The sequence below is a fragment of the Pocillopora verrucosa genome, chromosome 14, assembly GCF_036669915.1.
Source record: "Pocillopora verrucosa isolate sample1 chromosome 14, ASM3666991v2, whole genome shotgun sequence".
Lineage (NCBI taxonomy): Eukaryota > Metazoa > Cnidaria > Anthozoa > Scleractinia > Pocilloporidae > Pocillopora > Pocillopora verrucosa.
Genome location: NC_089325.1, coordinates 15,142,021 through 15,165,314, shown reverse-complemented (window position 1 = coordinate 15,165,314; position 23,294 = coordinate 15,142,021). Strand labels below are relative to the sequence as shown.

The 23,294-nt window shown below is 38.5% G+C and overlaps 1 protein-coding gene across 1 annotated transcript; it reads left to right on the top strand.

Annotated features, from left to right (window-relative positions):
• The first annotated feature begins 8,850 nt into the window (after positions 1–8,850).
• On the top strand, positions 8,851–16,331 carry LOC131774710 (procollagen C-endopeptidase enhancer 2-like). The gene is made up of 6 exons (XM_066161948.1): positions 8,851–9,223; positions 10,025–10,063; positions 12,546–12,690; positions 13,715–13,962; positions 14,920–15,303; positions 15,606–16,331. The coding sequence occupies exons 1-6, from the start codon at positions 9,175–9,177 to the stop codon at positions 15,695–15,697; spliced, it is 957 nt and encodes a 318-aa protein (XP_066018045.1). The 5' UTR covers positions 8,851–9,174; the 3' UTR covers positions 15,698–16,331.
• The last annotated feature ends 6,963 nt before the right edge of the window (positions 16,332–23,294 follow it).

Below are 23,294 nucleotides of genomic sequence, written 5' to 3'. Positions count from 1 at the left end.
GCGAGAAGGACCGACAGATGGAGTATATAACACAGGCAGAGATTTACGTGGCGAAGATTCTTCGGATTTGCGCGTGATTGCACACCTGAATGTTAAGAGCTTGAACAAAATCTCCTTACAAAGGAAATTAGGGCGGAGGGGGGACCTTGATGATGTGTACTGTTTGTTGCCTGACTTTATTAGAGTCCAGTTGTTGAACAATAACCTCCATTGGTGAACTTTGCTGGTTGAATCTCAACTTCAGTTCACCTCCTCGAAGATTAACCGTTAAATGTTGTAAATCATAGGCATTGAGCTCGTTTTTGTTCATTTGTAAGATTATCGTGAAAATTCTTGTGTTCATTTCTAGTCAAGAGATGTTTAATCTTCCAAGGACAGTCTACCACATGCTCAGTCACTAAATTTTCTTCCCAAGTTTGTTCGAGAAGACTTTTTCGCTTATGTTCATAGCAAACAACTTAACGAAACCTTGCCAGTGTAATTACAGATTTCGTACATTAGATATCTGTAGTCGGAGAAGTGTTTTCTGCTCCTGCGTAATGTTCCATGTTTTTTCAACCTTGCAAGACCGTGTTTAGCATGGCAGGGAATCAGTTCGTAATTCTGATAATATTAAGTACATTTTTTTGCTCATCTTATTTTAATAAGCTGGACATAATAAACTGAATCCAATGCGTGAAAGTTCGTCGTCTGATGACATCAATGAGAGAAAGGAACGCTTGATTTTGAAACATCGAGACACAGGGTAGCCTAGAAATTACGGCTTCGTGGTGATTATTTTGTAGACGCCGACCTTTTTAAGCTCTGCGCCTAATGCAAATGTTTATAAAGAACTGATTTGCCATCAATTGGGTAAAGAACTTTTAGCTTCGGATTTGTTTGTGTTTCATCTTGGTTTTAATTTCATCTCGTGGTCAAACCCTATATCGTCCCAACCCCTTCTCGTCAAGAGAAAACAATGTCCCATTATTTTCTTTTGCTTCTCTCCTATGTTGTTGCTGCGTCATAAAAACGTACAAATAGAAAGCAGTCCATCTCTTACCTTCTCCAACTCAGTATAGTAACTTATGAATTTTTTTTCAGTTTTAACATTATTCTTCGACAAAGGACACTGCGATTCAAGTGAGTTTCTACGACAACAAACACATAAATTGCTGTATAATTTACTCATTCAGAATAAATCTCTTTGTCTGATTACTTAATTAATAAATTTCAAGACTTAAGGTATTCCATTTGAAAAGGGAAATCGCTTGCACATGTGCTTTCTCACCGACATTTAGATTTGAAAAATCGTGTCTGGAATTCTATGCGAGCTGGGCATACAATGCACACGTTTACGTTTTTATCTGTGCGCCTATACCTTCAAAAAGTAATTGAGGCCGCATCTACTTTGCTTGACAGACATAAGAAAATTTAGCATTGGAAATGCCACCAAAACAGAATCGTTATGACTGATGGCACTTCAAGGTTTGACACTTCTAAATATGATGCAGCGAAAGTTTACAAAGTACAGTGAAATATTTTTAAGAAAATGGAGCATATTGTCGTTCAGAAAATGGGCCTTACAGGGTAATTGTCCTGATTTCATTGAGGGAAGTTAGCGACTTGCCACTCCACTAAAGAGTTCGAGTGACTCCCTCGTATCAGGATAATCTCCTATGGGTTCTCATTTTTGGGTGAGATATGAAGTCAACATTTAAACTTACTTTTTGTATTCATAATAGTTTGTCCCAATGGCATGACGAACATCACAGCCTCCAGTGGTGAGCTTGAATATCCTGAGTCAGGTACTTATGGTAAGAATGAGACCAAATGTTGGAGCATTACGGTTCCCGAAACTTATTATGGCATTCGATATCGTTTTTCCAGGTAAGTTTTCCGTGTATAATACTCGTCAGTAAGATGCAAACCTCTGAGGCTCACACTTCATTTCCAATTCATTTGATGCTGCCGTCAATCATCATGTTAATGTACATCTAAAAGCAGAGACAAACAAAATCACAAAGTCATTTCTTATCAACTCAGAAAATTACCTTTAAACCCTGTGAAATATGGTACTAGCTCCCGAGAGGATTTAAACATGATTGCCGGCGGGATAAGGCGAAGTTTTTAGATGGTGCATCTCCAACTTGGTAGCTTGCATGCTCTTAAAAAGAGCGAAAGCAGTGTCAACCATCTTGACGAAAGCAAACTTGAAAAATGCTCCAGCCACGTCAATTTTTTTGAAAGCTGCTAGCCAGCGTGGGTTTCTTTCCTTTCGATTACAATACCAAATCAGAAAAAGAGGACAAGAGTAAAAAAAAATTTGGTGGATAAAACTGCAAATGATTGACGTGTATCTCTTCAAGTAACCGGCGCAATTACCAGATTGCCTTTCGTATTTTATTTTGATGTTATGATAATGACTGATAATTATGTTCATAATCATTATCAAAATAATTATAACTATCTTTATCACACTCATTTGAAAATCAGTGGAGATCCATGCAAACTGCTTGCCTCTCATCGATGCGATTAAATCACGAATTGCAACCTTTTTTTGCTCTAAATCAAATCTTTTTCCCAGCCAATGAGAAAGCTTTACGAAACCACAACAACTAATTAGCTTTTAAAGTTTTTCAAAGTAACCAATCAAATTTCAGGAAAATGAAAGACAACTTTTGCAACTTTTCACGAATTAGCTCAGTACTAAATCAATAAAATATTTGTGCAGAAGAACAGAAAAATCCTGAGTTTTTTTTTGCGTTTTCAAAATGGATGTAATAAAGTGGTAATTGAACTCTGTGTGGTGCAATTTTTGTCTGAAATCATACTTGTGACCTCAAATGAAACTCGCGCTGCGCACCTGTTCGATTTGAAATCACGTGTATGATTTCAGACCAAATTGCACTTTATTTATCTCAATTATATCAGTAATCAATCAGTCCTGTAACGGGACTTTTAAGGTCCAATACGGTCAGACAAGGGATAAAAACAGTTTAAATATATTCAAATTAAGTTATCTTCTCCAGTAGATCAATCTCCACGTTGTCCTTAAGATTGGTAAGAACTGAAAACCAGTCATATCGATTTGTGATATTTTTCCCAGGATTGACGTGGAAATGTGCTCTGATTGTAAGTGCGACTATCTTCAAAAAGGAAATTCCTACAACTATTTGCACCTGCTCTCTAAATCATGTGGACGATATAGTTACAGCTATTTACAGGGATATGTATTCAACGTCTACTGGACAGATGGATTTACCAACGTTGTTTCTGGATCGACGGTCTATCTTCGCTTCGTATCGGATAATACTGTACATTACACAGGATTTAGGATGAGCTTCATAGCCACATCCAGGATAGGTGGGTAACTTTACAAAGAGGTTCTCAATGGGGTGATGACTTTCACGGACCACGGTTAAAATTCTAACAGCCACGGAGTCCTAGCCTAATGGCTGAGGTGTAACAGGGCACAAGCCTGACTACCAATCTTGCAAAACAGAGTGCCACCAAGATGAATAAGACAAGCCCTTTCCAGTCTCAGAGAAAACTCTAGTTGACCGTGGGGTCAAAAGACCCCGCCCTCCTTACCCCGGCTGACCTTTAGACTCAGAGCCATTAGCAACCCACCCTTGAAAGGGCCTTTAACTGGGCTGCATGTAGGTGCTAACGTGACGTTAATTACCCTGCATTTCCATTGGTTAGGCTGGCTCGAGGGTGGGCAATGTCTTAGCCCACTGACCGAGCAGTTGCCAGGCATAAGCCTGACGTCCATCAAGCAAAACAGTACGTTATCAAAATAAGCCAAGAAGCACTCTTCAGCCCACGGGCAAAATACAATTTGAGGCTGAGGAGTCAAAAACCTACCCTTCCTACCCATGGGTTTTTTGACACAACTGGAACTGACCCACTTTACGTGCCGTCGCTGGTCTAGACATTAAGCTCCCACTCCATTTACAATGGCTGGATCCGGCAGATATTTGCAACCCCTTTCTCAGCCTGCTGCTTTAGACTCTCCACCACCCTCCAACCTCAGGGTGTGTCACCTACAAGCATAGCTGTGACAGATTATGAACCTGACTATCAATGTTGCTCCACACGGGCATCTTTTTTTTCAAATCGAAGCAGACGTATTCTCTTGATAACCTTTTTCATGTGGTAACAGACTACTTTCATTTTGCAGCGGGTAGAGTTAACTATCTGAATGCAACCGAAGATGAAACTATTGAGTTTGGCACACCGAAAGTCGACATCGAGAACTACCCCTCAAATTACGCAGAACAGTGGATTTTAATCGTCCCTGAGGGACGCAAGGTCCAGATAGACTTTGACATATTTGAACTGGAAGACAGTGAGGATTGCAAAAATGATTATGTTGAGTTCCGTGAAGCATCCATCATGGTTGGTGATCCTAAAAGAATATATGGCCATTTTGGTCGTGTGGAAATGCAAAGCCAAACTCGATACTGAGTCAAGGGAACATGGTTTGGGTTCAGTTCGTGAGTGACAGAAACTCTACCACAGTGTACAAGGGACTCAAAGCTTCTTTTAAAGCAGGTTTGTCATGAAGATGAGTTTTGTTAAGTTTGTTTAATAACGCGGCACGTAAGTTCTTTTACATCTTTTCCTTTGGTGAATTGGAGCTCATTCAACTTTTAGTAGTGTTTTATGACTTGACATGATCGCGGCAGGACAATGTTTGAGTTTTTTTTTTTGTTTGTTTTTTAATTTTGTCTTCGTTTTTTTCTTAGAGAAAGCCAACGTTTTTCCTCTCTTGTCAACTAACCATAAAAAGGAATGATTTGCATGTTGTCTTTACATCTATCTTTCAATCTTTCTCATTTTTTCAGTACAGGGAAGCGGATTGCCTGTAAGCCGTCCAATGATGCTTCTTTTTCTCTCAGCTTTGATCGTGCATGTGTCAAAGAACAACTTGTTGTAGTCCTGTCAAGAGTATCCAGGAGATGTCTTTTGTTCGCTGAAGTTTTGAATTATATTCATTTTGGTAAACTCTGATTGTCGACTTGTGTAAAGTTTTGTCCCAGGAATCTTTCTTTTAGATCGTTTTTATCTCTCATCTGATCGAATTCATCTGTGCGTTTTGCTTTTTTTTCCATCTGCATAAATTTAGTACAATAAAAAACAAAATTTAATCGGTTTGAAAACCCTCAGACTTACTAAAACTTGAACAACATTATGTGCATCTTTGAAATAATTTAGTATATAAGCGTTTTTGGCCAAGCGTGAGGAGAAGATGGCAGGATATTGTCACAGTTTTTTTCTTTTTTTTTTCGCATGTACTTTCCAAAAATAAAGGACTCAAACGTGAATGTAAACAAAGTTGAGTTGAAATAGGATCTCCCGGTGAAGCTGTTTGCTGCGCAAAGGCCGCTAGAGAGTTCACGTCTATTCGCGCGCGTTTTAAAATTTCGAGTTAAAAAAAAAAAAAATTCGGCCAACCCGCAAGGGTTTAGAGTCAATTTAACATCGCAGTAATTTTCAGAGGTTGAACGAAGCCCAGTCGTAAATACCATTTGTCAAGCCACCAGTATCAGAAGTATTGGGAATGTGTTTTAATCCCGGTTTTTTTTTTTTAGCTCAGCCATTCATTTTGTCACGAAGAATCTCCTCAATCATGTGGAAATGATTAGTTAAAAATAATTAATGAATGATTTGATTATAACAGAAGAATTATATAAACTCAAAGCCATATAATGTCAAAGTCTGACAATTTTCATTGTGGCCTTTAATCTTAGGAACAAACATAGGAGGTTTCCTATTGAATAGAAATCACCCGCACTAAAAGATTATCTTATCGTCACTAGAAGTTGAGTTATGCTGAGCTCAAAGTTCATTCATTGCAGCCGTTGTGATAGTGGGGTTGGGGAGCGATCCTCTCTATTACAATCTCCTTCTACGTTGCACGCTACTGAGCAGGTGAAATATTTACTTAGATTAATGATAGCCTCGTTAATTTAAGGGACCTTTAGCAAACCACGAAGGCGGCGGCAATGAAGACGTGGCAAAACAACAGATCTAATGGTCAGAAAAATAGCGCAGGATGAGCGTTCTAAACCTTTTTTAAATTTTTAGCCATCCTCTTGGAAAACAACGACGTGAAAACTAAAAAAAATTATTGTCTGAGAACGGAATTTGCGACGGCATATTAATAAAATCAATATCTTCCTCGGCGTTGTTTTCCTGACAGCTGAAGATCTTTGATATGATTATTTTCCTACTGATCTTTTGCGCTTTGGTTGACACTGGCGCTACTTGTGCTGGCTTCAATACTTGCATCGGAAGGAGAATTTTTGGTTGAATTCATGTATTGTCCACATCACTGCTTCCAGTGTAACCAGACCCAGGTACGAATTAGAGACATATATATGAAAGCGGCGCTGTCACGACGGTGCTGTCACGGTATCCCAGCACCCTAAACACTAGTGCGTTCAATTGTTGTGAAGCATCTTGGAAAGAGCGATCAGTCAGCAGTTTCAAGTAAATTTCTTCGCATGTAAACAGTTCAGCCGATCAATTTGAGATACGTGCGGAATGAGGATTTTTGCAATTGTTGGAATTTCGCGTTTAAGAAAATGACCGAAACCTTGTACTTTTCGATTAGCTCTGAGTCTGTGAGTAATCATAACTGTCTGACTTCTTTACTATTTGTGTGTGTGTGGGAAATTTTCTACCGCTACAGTGACCTTTGCAATGTCATATAGAAATTTGCAAGTATCATGGCAGCAGTAAATCTATGGAATATGAAAAACTCTTTGAGTAATAAAGCGACCTAATGTTGTAACTTTATTTATCAAAAATATCCTCTTCATTTTGTGAAAACAGGGTTTTGCCTTCACAAATGAACGGACGGACGGGGACAACTCTTAAAAACTCTTGTGGGTAAAGGCTTTCCTTGGGGGCACTCGCTGGCTGCGGGGAGGTAACCGGAATCTATTACGGTTGCTGACTATCCTTGAGAGAAAGACTAACGACAACAGGGTTGGCTCCAACGTAGATTTATTCTTCAAGCTCTACTACAACTTTGACCAGAACGGACCTGGCCAGGGCTGGTTTGACCCCGTTCTTCTCTTCCTAACTTTCTCCTCCAACCTAACCGTTAAGCTTTACAGAACAGTCCTATTTAAACCTAACGTACATGGATAACGTAATGCCATGAATAATCTACAGGATCATGTAATCTACTACACTATTGGCTAAGTAGGAATTTCGTCTTTTACAACATTAATTACTTTTAAAGAGTTCCGGTGGATAACAGTTACACAAAAGGACATGACAGGTGGCTGTTACAGTTTAACACTAATAACAACTGCTTACGGGTGACTAAGGAGAGAACTGGTAGCGTTTACGCTTTGCTGAACTAAGTTTTCTACGTGGAATATTGTATTTTGAAGCGTAAGCATGAAAGAACTCGATAACTAAAAATCACTAAAAATCCTATCGTTACAATTTTCAGTTTGAAAATTCCTCGTAATGCCGTGCAACACCAAGGGTTAAATGGCTAAAAAAGGAATGTTTGTTTTGCCAAAATTTGGAAGCTTCCGAGGAAGGACATCGGTTTCTTTGAAGACTAGCGAAAATTTGGTGATTTGCAAAACTTTGGCAAGTTTTTCAAATACGGGGTTGCATTCATTTTTCGCTACTTTTTAAAAATTTTTTCTTGAACAAAAAATAAAGCTCTGGTGCGACTCGGGCCTAACTGTAGAAATTCTCCCTCCCATTGGTCGAGAACTGTTTTTAATAAGGTTATAGACAATGAAAATGACGTTCCATGTAATACAACCCTCGCCATGTCAGAGAAAAAATTTATCTCGTACAAACAATTGCAAAATTAAAAAAAAAATGCATATGTTCAAAACTTTGAAACGAAACTAGGCGACTGGACCGCGTGGTTACGTTCATCGTTGACGTCATTTCTACGATCAGTAAGGTTATAGACAATAGAAAATTGTGGTTAATATGTTAAAAATCTTTGGATAGGGTCACTGTTATTTTACCAACTACGCAGGCCTTTGTCGTACTCTACTCAGTGAATTCTGATATTTTACTGCTCTAACCTGAAGAAATTTACTGCGTGGAAGAATGGGGGAATTTAAATCCAACGAAATCATTACAGCTGCTTCTGTCATTGCTAAAGTTGTTCATCCCTCAAGCATCAAAACATCCTAATTTCCCACTGAGCGATAACCTAGTATAATTTTTCCCGCTTTCAAGTTAAGTTCTTTTGATTTTCATTTCCTTTATGTCTTTTAGCCTAGAAATCTTTATGATAATGTCAAAAGCATCGAACAGCTCGCTTATAAATTTAACAGGGGCGTTCGCAAACCCCGTTCGAAACAGCATACATCGTGCTCAACTTTCGCAAGGAGTCAAGAGTACTTTCGTTAACCTGGTAGTATTTAAAGCGAATTAGATCCTTTTAGCTAGTTTCATTTTGATTATTTGGGTCTAATAAGTTCTAATAAACCGTACAAAATAGACGGAAGTCCATTCACTTATGAAATCAATAAGAGAAAGAAATGCTTGTTTTTTAGAAACATCCAGAAACAGCGCAGCTGAGAAATTATGGCCTCAGTTGGAAAATTTCTCGTAATGCCGTGCAATACCGAGAGTTAAATTAATGTTGGAAGCCTCCGAGGTGAGACATCGGTTCCTTTGAAAATTAGCGAAAATTTGGCAATTTGCAAAACTTTGGCAAGTTTTTCAAATACGGTCGCACTTATTTTTCGCTACTTTTTAACAATTTTTTTCTTAAACAAAAAAAAAAACTGTGGTGCGAAAAAAACTGTGGTGCGACTCGGGCCTAACTGTCGAAATTCTCTCTCCCGTCGAGAACAATTGTCAATAGGTTATAGACAATGAAAATAACGTTCCATGTAATAGAACCCTCGCCACGTCGGAGAAAAAAATAATCTTGTAAAAACAATTGGAAAAAATTAAAAAAATGCAAATGTTCAAAACTTTGAAATGAAACCACTCGACTGCGTCGCGTGGGAAAGTGGATCATTGATGTCTATATTAGGTTATAGACAATGGAAAATTGTGATCAATATGTTAAACATATTTCGATAAGGTCACTGTTATCTTACCAACCACGCTGGTCTTTGTCGTACTCAGCTCAGTGAATCCTGATATTTTACTGTTATAAACTGAGGAAATTTACGGTGTGGAAGAATGGGAGTATTCAAATCCAACCAACTCACTACAACTGCTTCTGTCATTGGTAAGCTGTTCATCCTTCGTGTATCAAAACACCCTAATTTCCCAGAGAGCGACACATATGAATCATTTTTCCCGCCTTCAAGTTAAGTTCTTTTGGTTTTGATTTTCATTTATGTTTTTAGCCTATAAATCTTTGTGACAATGTGACAAGGATCGAACAGTGCTAGCTCGCTTATAGATTTGAAAGGGCATTCGCAAACCCATTCGCAACTGCATCCTGCTCAACTTTAGTAAGGAGTCAAGAGTACTATTGTTAACCTGATAGCATTTGAATTGAATTAAATCCTTTTAGCCAGTTTCATTTTGATTTGCTGGGTCTAATAAGTCCTCATAAACTGTAAAAAATACACGGAGGTCCATTCACCTATGAAATCAATAAGAGAAAGAAATACTAAATACATCCAGAAACAACGCAGCCGAGAAATTATGGCCTCAGGGCGATTGTTATGCAGACGCTGAGCTTCCCTTGCGCTGCACCCAATGAAAATGGTTGTGTAGTATCTTGCCTTCATTTGGGGAAGCAAATTTTAGTTTCGAAGTCATTTGCATTTCATTTTGTGTTTTATTTCATCTCCGGTTATTTTTTCCTCTTAGTTTATTTTTTCTCTTTTGCGATCAAAACCCTGTCTCGTTCCAATCTCTTCTAGACAAGAGAAAATAATGTCCCATTGTTTTATCTTGCTTCTCGCCAGGGTTCTTACAGCGTCATTAAAAAAAAAGTGCAAACAAAAACCAGTCTATATGGCCACCTCCTGCATTTTTAAAGATTAGTTTATGTCTCATGAATTTTTTATTGTTTCAGTTTTATTACTATTCTTTGGAAAAGGACAATGCGATTCAAGTAAGTTTGAAACCCTTATTGTTTCGGTATAAAATGCGAATTCATTGTAAATGTATTCAGTTTATAATATACTTGTTATTGGTTCCAATATCAACAGTTCTTCAATCCAACAAACGCGTTTTTAATTATTGTAATTAATAGCAGAAAGATATGGATTACAACCTCGATGATATTCACAAGTTTTTGGCACTAATCGCGAGTTCAAAGTTAATGCAAACTCGAGTGTAAAGTTCAAGCAGATACAACGCGACGTCACACTGTACTAAACAAGGCCTCTAAGAGAATAAGGTGAACGCACGCACACGGCACGTTACAACACGCTCGCACGCTAACGTCATGACACGCTTACCGTGCAGATATGCGCATAAAAACAATTGATTTTGGAAAGCGTGTTGTAGCTATTGTTCATATCTGGCTAACACGATGGAGCTTTGTTTCTATAACACGTTAGATCGTTTTTTTTTTCTAACACGCTAAGTTCCTTTGTTCCCTAACACGCTAGCTTATCTTGTACAACCCAGCTTACTTTGTTACTTGTGTTTGTCAGCTTCTTAATAAATTATTGTGAGATTGGTGTTTGTAAAGGTTATTACCTATAGAATATAAGCGAAAATGAAGAAGATCTTCTGTTCTATCCGAAAGTTGTGATAAAAAAGGAAACATTTACGGCAAATCACGGCTCTTTCCTTCAAGGAATTCAGCGAGCACGACGTGTTTCGCAAGGTCCAGGGGAGCTCAGTTTGAACACATGAACTTTATTCTAACCTTGTAAAATATAAATCCTTATCGCTTCACGAAGTTAATAAGCCCAGTACCGAATCTTTGTGAATCCTTTAGCAAAGAATTTTCGGCTCCATGTCCCCTACGCGGTCGCTGTTCGTTACTCTATGCAAACCAGCATTTTTAAAATAAATAACCGTTAGCTAGCCGGCGTAAAACAAAGCTTTCCAAGCGAAGCCGAGTATTATCTGTTGTACGCCGATTTTGGCATCTTACGAGCTAAGAGGCGTGTTATAAAATTGGCACGGTCACGGTGTTATATCGTGCAAATTTGCGAGCAAGATCTTAACACGTTTCTTTGTTTCTACCGTGCGAAGCAAGACAATGGCTACAAAGTTAATGAGGCCAGTAACTTACACGCAACTAATGTGTTAAAAGCTCGTTCTTTTGTTTTAGCGTGCTATTGTACCGTGAGCGTGCGTTCACCTTATTCCCTGAAATCCCGCGGAGGGTCACAATTAATAAATTTCAAAGCTTAAGCTATTCCATTTGAAAGGGGAATCGCCTGCAAATGAAGATTTTAAAAATCATGTTTAGAGTTTAATGCGTGCTGGGCATACAATGCACAGTTCACATTTTCATCTGTACACCTACACCTTCAAAAAGTAGTTGAGGCTCCATCTACTTTTCTCGACAGACTAAGGAACATTTAGCAGTGGAAATGCCACCCAACCAGAGTCGTTCAGACTGGAAATATGTCAAAATTTGTTTTTTCGGGTGTAGACTGTCTGATGTTTGACAATTCTAATAATGATGCTGCCGATGTTTATGAAGCACAGCGCAGTATTTTTAAGAAAATGGAGCACATCCTTATTCAGAAAATGGGCGACACCGGGTAATTACCCTGATTTCATCAAGCTGTTAGCTAAAAATCTGCCATCCAACGTGTTCATAACAATAAATCAAACAATGAATAATTGTGTAATTTAGTATTGTCAACTGAGTTGATAACGTAAATTGGCCACCGTAAAGACTTTAAAAGCTGACGTTTCGGGCGTCAGCCTTTCGTGGGAGCGATAGACGGAGGGCCAACGTTCGAAACGTCAGCTTTTAAACTCTTTACAGAGGTCAATTTACGTTATCAACTCAGTTGATAATACTTAATTACCCTGTTATACTTTACCACCGAAACAGCACCACAGTTTCTTTAGAAACTTACCCCCTTTATTCATTAATGAATAATTCTACTCAGGACACAAAGTAAATCACGAAATGAGCAGTATAAGACAAGTACTTTCCTCCTTTGCTCTTTACTAGATTGCATATCATCTGATGCACGAGCAATGGGCTTGTATGGGATTTCTCCTGTTTTCCTTCTTCTGCATTTCCCTTTTTCGGTTTCCTATTCCCTATCTGAGATAGGGAGGTATGGACAGACGGGATGGACTATTTGGTCATGACTTCAAAACCCAAATTTTATTCGCTTGATAAGCCACCAAATTTCCTTAGATATAAGGCTCCGCTGAGGGAATTAAGTGCGCTTTAGCTCTCTTTCGCACCAGCTACTAGTCAATAAAGGCTCGAGTTACTTAGATTCAAATGTATCAGTGATAAAATAATCTATCTCTCGGGGAAGTTAGTAACTTGCCACTCTACTTAAGTGTTCGAGTGACTCCCTCGTATCAGGATCATCTCTAATGGTTCTCTCAATTTGATAAGATATGAAGTCAATATTTCAACTTACTCTTTGTCTTCAAAATAGTTTGTCCCAATGGCATAACGAACATCACAGCTCCCAGTGGTGAGCTTGTATATCCTGAGTCAGGTACTTATGGTAAGAATGAGACCAAATGTTGGAGGATTACGGTTCCCGACACTTATGATGGCATTCAGTATCGTATTTCCAGGTAAGTTTCCATGTATAACACTCGTCAGTAACATGCAAACTCTGAAGCTCACATTTCATTTCGGTATCATTCAAGCTGCCATCAATCAATATCTTCACGGACATTAAAAAGCAGAGAAAAAAAAATCACAAAGTCATTCTGCAACAACTCAGAAAATTACCTTTGAACCGCCTGAAATATGGTAGTAGTTCCCGAGAGGATTTAAAGATGATCGCCGGCGGGATTATTCGAATTTTTCAGATGGTGCATCTCCAACCTCGTAGCTTGCATGATCTTAAAAAGAGCGAGAGCAGCGTCAACCACTTTGACGAAAGAATATTTGAAAAATGCTCGAGCCACGGCTTTTTTTTTTCGAAAGCAGCTCGGTCAGCGTGTTTTCTTTCCTTCTGATTACGATACCAAATCAGAAAAAGAGGACGAGAGTAAAAAAAATTTATTTTGATGTTATGATAACGACCGATAATTGTGTTAATAATCATCATCAATGTAATTATAAATATCTTTCACTCACTTGGAAATCGCCGGAGATCCTTGCAAATTAAACTGCTTTCTTCTCATTGGTACAACGATTAAATCACGAATTGCACCTTTTTTGCTCTTAATCGCATCTTTTCCAAAGCCAATGAGAAAGCAGTACTGGATCAATATAATATTTTCGCAGACCAACTGAAAAATCCTGTATTTGAGAGACGATGTAATAAAGTGGTAACTGAACTCTGTGTGATGCAATTTTGGTCTGAAATCGTACTTGTGACTACCAAGGAAACTCGCTCTGCGCGCCTGTTCGATTTTGAAATCACGCGTATGATTTCAGACCAGATTGCACTTTACTCATTTCAATTATATCAGTAATCAATCAATCCTGTAAAGGGACTTTTAAGGCCCAAAACAGTCAGACTAAGGGTAAAAACATTGTAAATATATTCAAAGTAGTTTATCTTCACCAGTAGATCAATCTTAACTTTCTCCTTAAGGTTGGTAAGAAATGAAAACCAGTTATATCAGTTTGCGATATTTTTCCCAGGGTTGACGTAGAAATGTGCACTGCTTGTAAGTGCGACTATCTTCAAACAGGAAATTACTACAACGATTTGCACGTGAAGCCAAAATTATGTGGACGAAATAATTACAACTATTTACAAGGATATATCGTCAACGTCTACTGGCCAACTGAATTTACCTCCGGATCGACGGGCTATCTTCGCTTCGTGTCGGATAATACTGCACATTACACAGGATTTAAGTTGACCTTCATAGCCAAGTCCAGGTCAGGTGGGTAATAACTATACAATGAGGGTCTCAATGGGGTGATGGTTTCTACAACCAATGGTTAAAGTTTTATCTGCCATGGAGAACAAGGCAGACTACCTCTCCTGCAAAATAGAGTGCCACCAAGATGAGAAAGACAAGCCCTTTCCAGTCTCAGAGAAAGCTCTAGTTGAACGTGGGGTGAAAAAACCCTACCCTCCTTACCCCGGCTGACCTTTAGTTACAGCCATTTGCAACCCACCCTTGAATGGGCCTGTAAGTGGGCTGCATGTAGGTGCTACCTTGACCTTAATTTCTCTGCATTTTCATTGGCTAGACTGGCTGGAGGGCGGGCGATGTCTTAGCCCACTGACTAAGCAGTTGTCAGGCATGAGCCTGACGGCCATCTGGCAAAACAGTACTTTGTCAAAATATGCTAAGAAGCTCTTTTTAGCCCACGGGCAAACTACAATTTGAGACTGAGGAGTCCCAAACCTACCCTCCCTACCCCTGGGCTTTGGGCACTCAACTGCCTCTGACCCACCCTGCTTACCGTTGCTGGTTTAGAAATTAAGCTACCACTCCCACCATTTACAATGGCTGGAGCCGGCATATATTTGCAACCCCTCCTCAGCCCCAAAACCTACCCTCCCTACCCCTGGGCTTTGGACACACAACTGCCACTGACTCACCCTGCTTACCATTGCTGGTCTAGACATTAAGCTCGCCCCCCCTCCATTTACAATGGCTAGAGCCGGCATATATTTGCAACCCCTCCTAAGCCTGCTGCTTTATACTCTCCACCACCCTCTAACCACAGGTTATTTACCCACAAGCTTAACTGTGTCAAGGTATGAGCCTGACAATCAATGTTGCTATACACGGGCATATTTTTTCAAATCAAAGCAGACGTATTCTCTTGATAAGTTTTATTGATTTCGTTAATTTTCCATGTGGTAACAGACTACTTTCATTTTGCAGCGGGTAGAGTTAACTATCTGAATGCAACCGAAGATGAAACTATTGAGTTTGGCACACCAAAAGTCGACATTGAGAACTACCCCTCAAATTACGAAGAACAGTGGATTTTAATCGTCCCTGAGGGACGGAATGTCCAGATAGACTTTGATATATTTGAGCTGGAAGACAGTGAGGGTTGTAAAAACGATTATGTTGAGTTCCGTGAAGCATCCATCGTGGCTGGTAGTTCCAATGGCGATATTGGTCCAATCCTGACTGGACGCCTGTGTGGAAATACAAAACCAAACTCGATACTGAGTCAAGGGAACATGGTTTGGGTTCAGTTCCTGAGTGACGGTAATTCCACTACTGTAAACAAGGGATTCAAAGCTTCTTTCAAAGCAGGTGTGTTATATCGATGAGTTTTTTTTTTATGTTTATCTTTAGTAACGCGGCAAATAAAGTAAAGTAGAAAAAGAAAGTAGAGCTCATTCAACTCATAGTAGATAATCTCAGTGTTTTACAACTTGACATGATCGCCGCAGGACAATGTTTGGGTTTTTATGTTTGTTTGTTTTGAATTTTATTTTTGATTTGTTTTTTATACACAGCAAACGTTTTTCCTCTATCTAGTCAACTAACCACAAAAAAGGCATGGTTTGTATATTGTCTTTACATCTATCTTTCTATCTTTCTCATTTTTTCAGGACGGGGAAGCGGATTGCCTGTAAGCCGTCCAATGATGCTTCTTCATTTCTTAGCTTTGATCATGCATGTGTCAAAGAATAACTTGTTCTAGTCCTGTCAAGTGTATCCAGCAGATGTCTTTAGATCGCTGAAGTTTTGAATCATATGCATTTAGCTTAACTCTGATGTGGACTGAAAAGTTATAATATCAAGGATTTTAGTGTGAAGTTTAGTCCCGGGAATCTTTCTTTTAGATCATTTTTAGCTGTTAGCGGATCGAATTTATCTGTGTATTGTGGTTTTTTTTTTAGCGTTAAAAAGTTTTTCGGATCACTTTTATAGCTAAATCGGTTTCATTTGTATGCATAAATTTAGTACAAGATAAACGAAATGTAACCGGTGTGAAAGCCCTTAGACTTGAAAAAGCTTGAAAAACATAATGTGCATCTTAAAAGTAATTTAGTATATATGCGTTATAGGCCAAGCGTGAGGACAAGATGGCAGGACAGTGTCACAGTTTCTTTTATTTTTTTGCATTCTTGTGGCTGGGACGAAGTCTAAGTGCATAAAAAATCAACAACGGGGCTAAACAAAACAAAACGGGGCTAACATTCAGCTATCTTGACCCAACAAGCTTGGTAAATCAAGGATTTATCATATAACAAACATGTATCACTAGTAAGAATCAAGAGTGACCTATCACTTTGTGTTCTAGTCTTGATATTTTCAGGTTTTTATAGCACAATAAAAGGCTCACGAAACTCGCTCATCCTCTCTTTGTTCTGACAGTCATATGCCGCTTTTTAAGACTCCATTGCTGACATTGTCCTAAAATCACAAAAACTGTAAATCCTCGAAGCAATTTATTTCCGCTCGGGCAATCCCGATTGGGCAAGATAGGTCGATCTTACTCGCTCAGGTAGTCAGTTAGAACAAAGGATTCGCTTCCTCCTTCCCACGAGCGTTGCTAGCTAGCGCGCGTGCTCCCTCTTCCCCCTTTCCCCACCTTTCCCCCATCCCCGTACTTAAAAAGAATGAAAAAAAGAAAACTTTAACCACAGAATATTTTTTTGTAGTTTTCTAATAATGTGCGCCCTTCTTTTGTATGTAAATAATTTTTTAAATGAGATTACCCAATAATCAAAGTATTCGAACGACTTTCTGGAACTTCCCTTGAATTTTCTCCTTGAATCACTGCTTCGAAAAGGTATAAAAATTCAATGACCAGTCAAAATATCCAACTGCATATGAGGTTTTGCTATATGCGGAAAAATGCTTCAAATAAGCGCTCCACCAGAACATGGGCGCGGGTAATAACTGAACAAAAAAGTAACAAGGAAATGAAAAAAAGGTCATCAATCCAACAAGAAGATAGGAAAAACACAAGTTTTGGGGTAAATTTCCCCTAAAACTACTGTGAAACGACAAAATGTCATTTTGGATGATACTTTTATAAAGTCCAATCGCGAAAATGCTGAGAAAAAAGATGGCAACTTTCTGAAAAAGTTAAACAACCAAAGAATCTTTGTCTATTTCTATTAATTTAACGAGGAAAGTCTATCACCAGCCTTTGACTATATCTAATAGACCCAGTTTTTTACTGTCTTACGTCCAAACAATGAAAGGGGATCGTTGGCAAACTTACTCCCGATCAGTAGGTAAACACTGTAGCTATAGAGCAGACAGAGGTAAATGAACTAAAGCAAGATGAGAAGAGAGCAATCGGGAAAAAACCTAACAGCCCGAGGTCATGGCCTATTTAGCCGATTTGACTTGACCGAGAAAAACTAGGATTGGCAACGAAGTCGAGGCTGAACAGTTCAAATTAACGGGAAGAGTACAATGAAAAGAGATATTTTACTTTTGCTTTTTCTTTCCTTTTCGTTTTGTTTTTGTTATTGTTGTTTTTCCCATTGGAAGAGGCTAGAAGCGAACGTACAATTTTCCTCCTGGACAATTCGCACCATTTTCATATTTTCATAGTCACAAATATGCTCAATCTTTAATTCCTCCAGCTATATCAAACCTTTCTTGTTTGTTTGATGAGTTGAAGAACCCATAAGCCGCCCGCAATGGTCATTTGCCATGTTCTCACGATAATTACGCCCCTAATATCCGGACGATTCGTCCCTCTACAACATCCATTTTTAGTGGTACTATAAAATCTTTATACGCTTTATTACTCGCAAGTTTTGATAGTTAAGTTTGTCGTACAAGTTAATTAACATGTAATAGAGCAAGTCTTCATTAAGATCGAGGGCGAGTTGAATGGAGTGAATTTTTCTTAAAATTCCTTTTTAAGAACATTGCGGTAAAATAAACTTACAAACACACAGGTTTTTTTCTGGTTTCTTTGTTGTTATCAAATATATAAACTTTACTGATTTCGTTTTATTCTTCATGCAGTAACTGATTTATTTTATTTTGCAGCGGGTGAAGCAAACTATCTGAATGCAAGAACAGTGGATTTTAATCGTCCCTGAGGGACGGACGGTCCAGAAAGACTTCGACATATTTGAACTGGAAGACTGCAAGGATTGAAAAAACGATTATGTAGAGTTCCGTGAACATCCATCGTGGTTGGTGATTCCGAATCAATACTTGGCCATTTTGGTCCAATCCTGACAAATCGTCTGTGTGCAAATACAAAGAAAAACTCGATACTGAGACAAGGGAACATGGTTTGGCTTCAGTTCATAAGTGACAGAAACTCTACTACTGTAAACAAGAGACTCAAAGCTTCCTTTAGAGCAGTTGTGTTCTAAAAATAAAGTGTGTTAAGTTTGTCTTTCGTAACGTGGCACAGAAGTTCTTTTACATCTTTCTCTGTCAAAAGGTATAGCTCATTCAGCTCTTAATTAATGATCAAGTTACTGCTTTATCACTTGCAACAATTGCAGAAAAGACTATTTTTTCTTCTGTTTTTTCTTTCTTAAGATAACTTACTTTTCCTCTATACTTAGTCAATTAGCCATGCATGAGGATAAATAACTAATTAATTTTCCTCAAATCTATCTATTTTGTTGGACAGGGAAGATTGTTTGTCAGATGTCCATTGACGATTCTGTTATTCTCAGCTCTGATCATGCTCGTGTCGAAGAACAACTTGTTCTAGTTCCGACAGGTGAATCCAGACGAGGTTTTCAGTTCGCTGAAGTTTTGAATCCTCTACTGTTAGCTCAACACTGACTGTGAATTGAAAGCTTTCAAGAACACAGAAGAGCAGTGTACTTTCTTATGTCATTGCTTAAAAATCGATTTTCTTTTCAATGTGTTGTCGGTTTACTTTTTGTCTCAAAAGTGATTTGAAATAGTTTGATTGAAACTTTAAATTAAACCTAACTCAAGGAAGAAATGTCATAATAATAGTCAACTGTCAAAACGTCAAAGTCCAAAACCATCAAAACAATCCCCACACTAAGAACCTCTGAATAATGAAATTGTAGCCCTACTTTTAGTGAGACTAAAGACCACGAAATAAAAAATTCACCCTATTTTTACGGCACCTACCCCTTCAGGCCAAACAAAGAGTGTTCCCCCCACTCACCCACTCCTGGGCGAAAACATGAAATATTTTAATGATCACCTCAGAAACTGGAGTACCTAGAGACACCTTTGATGTGAACCAGCCTCTCTTTAAACTATAATTAGCTGGGAGACTTATTCACTAATATTCAGAAGCAACTTGTAGTGTTTACTCACTTGCACCTTTTTCTGTACATAAATTCTGCAAAAATTGCATTGTGTTGCGAGATTATGAAGTAAATACCATCCACTATCTCTCAACGGTGGGAGGAAACATCTATTTCTGATTTTCATCTAGTGAAACCCGCTTTAATTAAACATGTCTTACTGGTGTGAATAGGAACCAGCCAGAAGATTCGTTGTGAGCCATAATATTTTCATGAGGCATTCCATCTACCAAACTGATAAAAAAAGTCACTCAAGGCACAGACCTACCTGAAATGTACATTCTACTCGACTAGCCCTTCTCACTCTCGCTTAAGTATTTTCTAATCAGGAAATTAAAAAGTTTTTGCTTTTTTCAACAGTCCTGGTTTTGTTTTCGCTTTTAGACGAGTGCATTTTTCTCCTTCTTTCATGTTTCTGACATGAGAGGATAAACTTCTCTCTTATTCATGATGACAAATTGACTCATGTACTTTCCAAAAATAAAGGACTCAAACGAGAATGTAAACAAAGTTGAGTTGAAATAAGATCCTCCGATGAAGCTGTTTGCCGCGCAAAGGCCGCTAGTTCACGTCTAATTGTGATAGAGACCCTTCATACTTTACGAACATTTTCACGAAAATACAATGTTCTCAATTATTCGACTTAAAAAATAATTTCGGCTAACCCGTTAGGGTTTAGAGTAACCTTAAAATCGCAGTAATTTTCAGAGTTTGAACGAAGCCCAATCATCAGTACTGATGATACAATCACAAAGCAGTGACTTTACCTTTTTAAAGTGAGCTTAATTTATCAACAGGACTGTGCAATCGAGCCTTGGATAATTTGGATGTATTTGACTTCGCATCAAATGCCTGGAAAAGAATCCACACATAATTTGCAACAGCAATACTTATGGGTGATGGTATCATTCTCGTGCGATTTTGTTGCGTAAACTTGTCAAGTTCTGATATGACAGACTTACCTAATTCGACCCAATTCGTCAATCAAGTTTTGCTTGCTCAGTTCAAGAACGGCAAAGAGTCTTGTCGATCCTTGATTTTCATATGATCATCCTTCGAAACCAATTTTCGAAACTTTTCCTTAGTAGTGTCGTTCGATCTGTTTCGCAAGTTTCTTAGCTGGGAGAGGTTGGATCGTTCATCTCCACATTTCAGCCACCAGTTTGAAAATGATGCCTTATGGCTTTTGCCTACATTAGGGTAGTCAGACAAAATCGAGATTAGCCACAACCACGGATCAGTTTCACCTTTAACGATTTTTGACTTGATAATCTCAAACGCCGTTTTGTTACCCGACTCACAATCTGTCGACAGAACTAAGACAACCATGCGTCTACAAATGAGCCCATTATCAGGGCAATGACCCTGACATTGTTCACAGACATCTTTTTTTCTCAAAGAAAACGTTACAAAAGCTTTCACATCTGATGTTTTCCAATTTAAAAATATTCCGCTGGCCTGGGGCGCTCCTTTGGCATGCCTCACACGCCTGAACTGTCTTGAGATGATTTCAAACTCATTTGCCATTGCCTCCCCAGTTTTTCCTTTCTGTGTCGCGTAATCAACAGCACAAGGTAAACTGAATTTTTTGTCTAAGGTTGTTAACGATGAAACAATAGCCTCTGATATTGTTACGAAGGTCATCAGCAGAAGGATCAGTGTGCTCTTTGACATAGGCGAGATCAAATTTAAATTTTAGTTCAAAATTTTCCCTTAAGGCGCAAATCGCATTCTATCGATGGTTTCAAAGACATTCCATCGTTTTCCAAGACACATGGTGTCACTTCTATCAGACTTAAGAAGAGGAGCAGTCTCGCCCCTGGGTCTGGTGTAAAGCCAGCCTGGTAACTCCGATCCACTCAGATTTATTATCTTTTCTTACGTCCTGTGGCTGCCCTTACCATCGCCAAGGTTCATAGGACCTCTCATGAAGGAGGCCGTAGCCTTACCACCCAGGTATGTGATCGTGTCAAAGAACTCAATAACCTCACGGTCATAAGGATGAAACGGATCGTACACTATTTCTACGTGATCATTTACGACCTTGTAAAAAATTCTGTCCTTGTGAATTTTGCCTCTTTTGATAAGCTCGTTGAGCTTTATTTGTAAGCTATCAATGCTGACGTAAATCGTCTTCAAATCATCCTTGTCAATATCACTGTCACATGCCTTTTCATCACAATAACACATCATCTTCATCCAAATCTGATTCTACTTCAGACTCTTTCATACGGTCATCACTTGAGTCGCTGTTGTTGTCAGAATCAGAGATGTCCTGAGGACCCTCATTATCACCTCTCCACTAAGATAATCTACAGAGCAAAGTTAATCCGATAACCGACGTTTAAAATGCCCTATTAGTGTTATCTGACTTTAGACTCAATAAAGCGGATAATTAACCTATAGAACGACAAATTCAAGGTTTTGCAATTCTTAGAAAAGAATTTTTTTATGGTATCTATAATTGACCGTGCTTGAAATGTTTTAACTCAAAAGCATTGAGAGAATGAAAACTTTCTGACGTTTATTGTGTATTTCTTACAGATCAATGTTTCAGTTATTAATGTTTAATAATGTATTTCATGTAGATTTACATCGGACACAGCAAAATTATATTTACTGTTTACAGTCCAAAAGGTCAAGGTCCGAGTCGATTGCCTTAGAACCTTCTGAGCATTTCTGAATCTTCGTATTTTTCTTCTGAGTTTCCTGTTCAAATGGCCCAACAGTCTGTTTTCGTTTTGAACCAGTCAGAAATCCTGTAATAGTTGATTGACGACTCATCCCATTTGTGTCAACTTGTGTTTGTTATCGAGACATGCACGACAAATAAGAAATACAAGAGGAATTTTCAATGTCTTGCTCGGTAAATAACAACTTTAATTACAACACATACTTACGTCGGTGAAAGTTGAATAACCTTCCAGCATGGCTGTTGTCACAACAAAGCTGTATGTTGGTTTGACAAAGCCCACGTCTTATTTTCCATGGCCAGTGATGAAGTTTACCACGGTCTTTCACGTTGGTGTGGCTGTGACAATCACGCTGCCATTTCTTGATGCAAGATCTGAAAGTTTAAAAATATAGAGTCCTTAAGTGTGACGTCACGTTGCTCAGCGACGAAAATTTTCGGCTCTAAACAAATGGCATTCAAGATGGCGTCTAGAGCGTGACACGCACTCAGCTGGTCTTTTGTCCGTTCTCTTGCTGTGATTTTTCAATTATTTTTAACAAAGAAGATCTTAACTAACAAAAAACGTTAGAAAAACAGCTACCCTGGTTAGTGAGTTTTCCTTTGTAAAGTTATTCCTTTCTGGGCATTATTTTTTCAAAGAGCGTGACTGATTTTCGTGTTGTTATCTTATCGTAAAGGTGAAAGTTCAGCATGTGCCAATGCTTTGTTCCCGATTGTAAACACCAGTCAGAAAGCCACAACTGTAGGTTCTTCAAGTTTTCCAGCAAATAAGAAGCTAAAAGAATATAATCGGTGGATTGGTTTGATAAGGTGAGTGTAGTAATGATAAACACTCACTCGCGAGACTTGTGACTTAACTATCGTGTTAATTTCCAAGGAACACTTTTTTTTGCAATAGTTTATTTATTTCATCAACAGAAAAGATTTACTTGTAAAAATTCATACAAAGCTGCCATGCTGGAGAGCGAGCCTATCACTATGCCGTCACTAGGAAATGTAAACAAAGCGACTTAAACCATCAGCTCGACTTTGCTTTGTTTTGGATGTAGCGGTGCGAAAATAAGAACAAGCTTGCCCTACAGCATGGCGGATTTTGTGCAAAGTGACCGTTAATTTTTGCAAAGGCTTATAAATATAAAACACACTTTATATAACTCATGCATTTGATCTTAACCTCAAGGACCTCTGATTAATCATTTAAGTTGTCTGATTCCTCTTACTTATATTCTGTGATATATTGTAGGCGGTTAATAAGAATCAGACTACCTTTGTTCAGATTTTCTTTTTCCTCATTTTTAAGGGCATACTCCCGTCTTTGTTTA

What these genes read in the sequence shown, in the direction of transcription:
- LOC131774710 (XM_066161948.1), top strand. Translation starts at nt 9,175, where the DNA reads ATGGGAGTATTCAAATCCAACCAACTCACTACAACTGCTTCTGTCATT. An exon ending in TACAACTGCTTCTGTCATTG is followed by an intron (nt 9,224 to 10,024) that starts GTAAGCTGTTCA and finishes TTATTGTTTCAG; the next exon opens with TTTTATTACTATTCTTTGGA. An exon ending in ATTCAGTATCGTATTTCCAG is followed by an intron (nt 12,691 to 13,714) that starts GTAAGTTTCCAT and finishes TATTTTTCCCAG; the next exon opens with GGTTGACGTAGAAATGTGCA.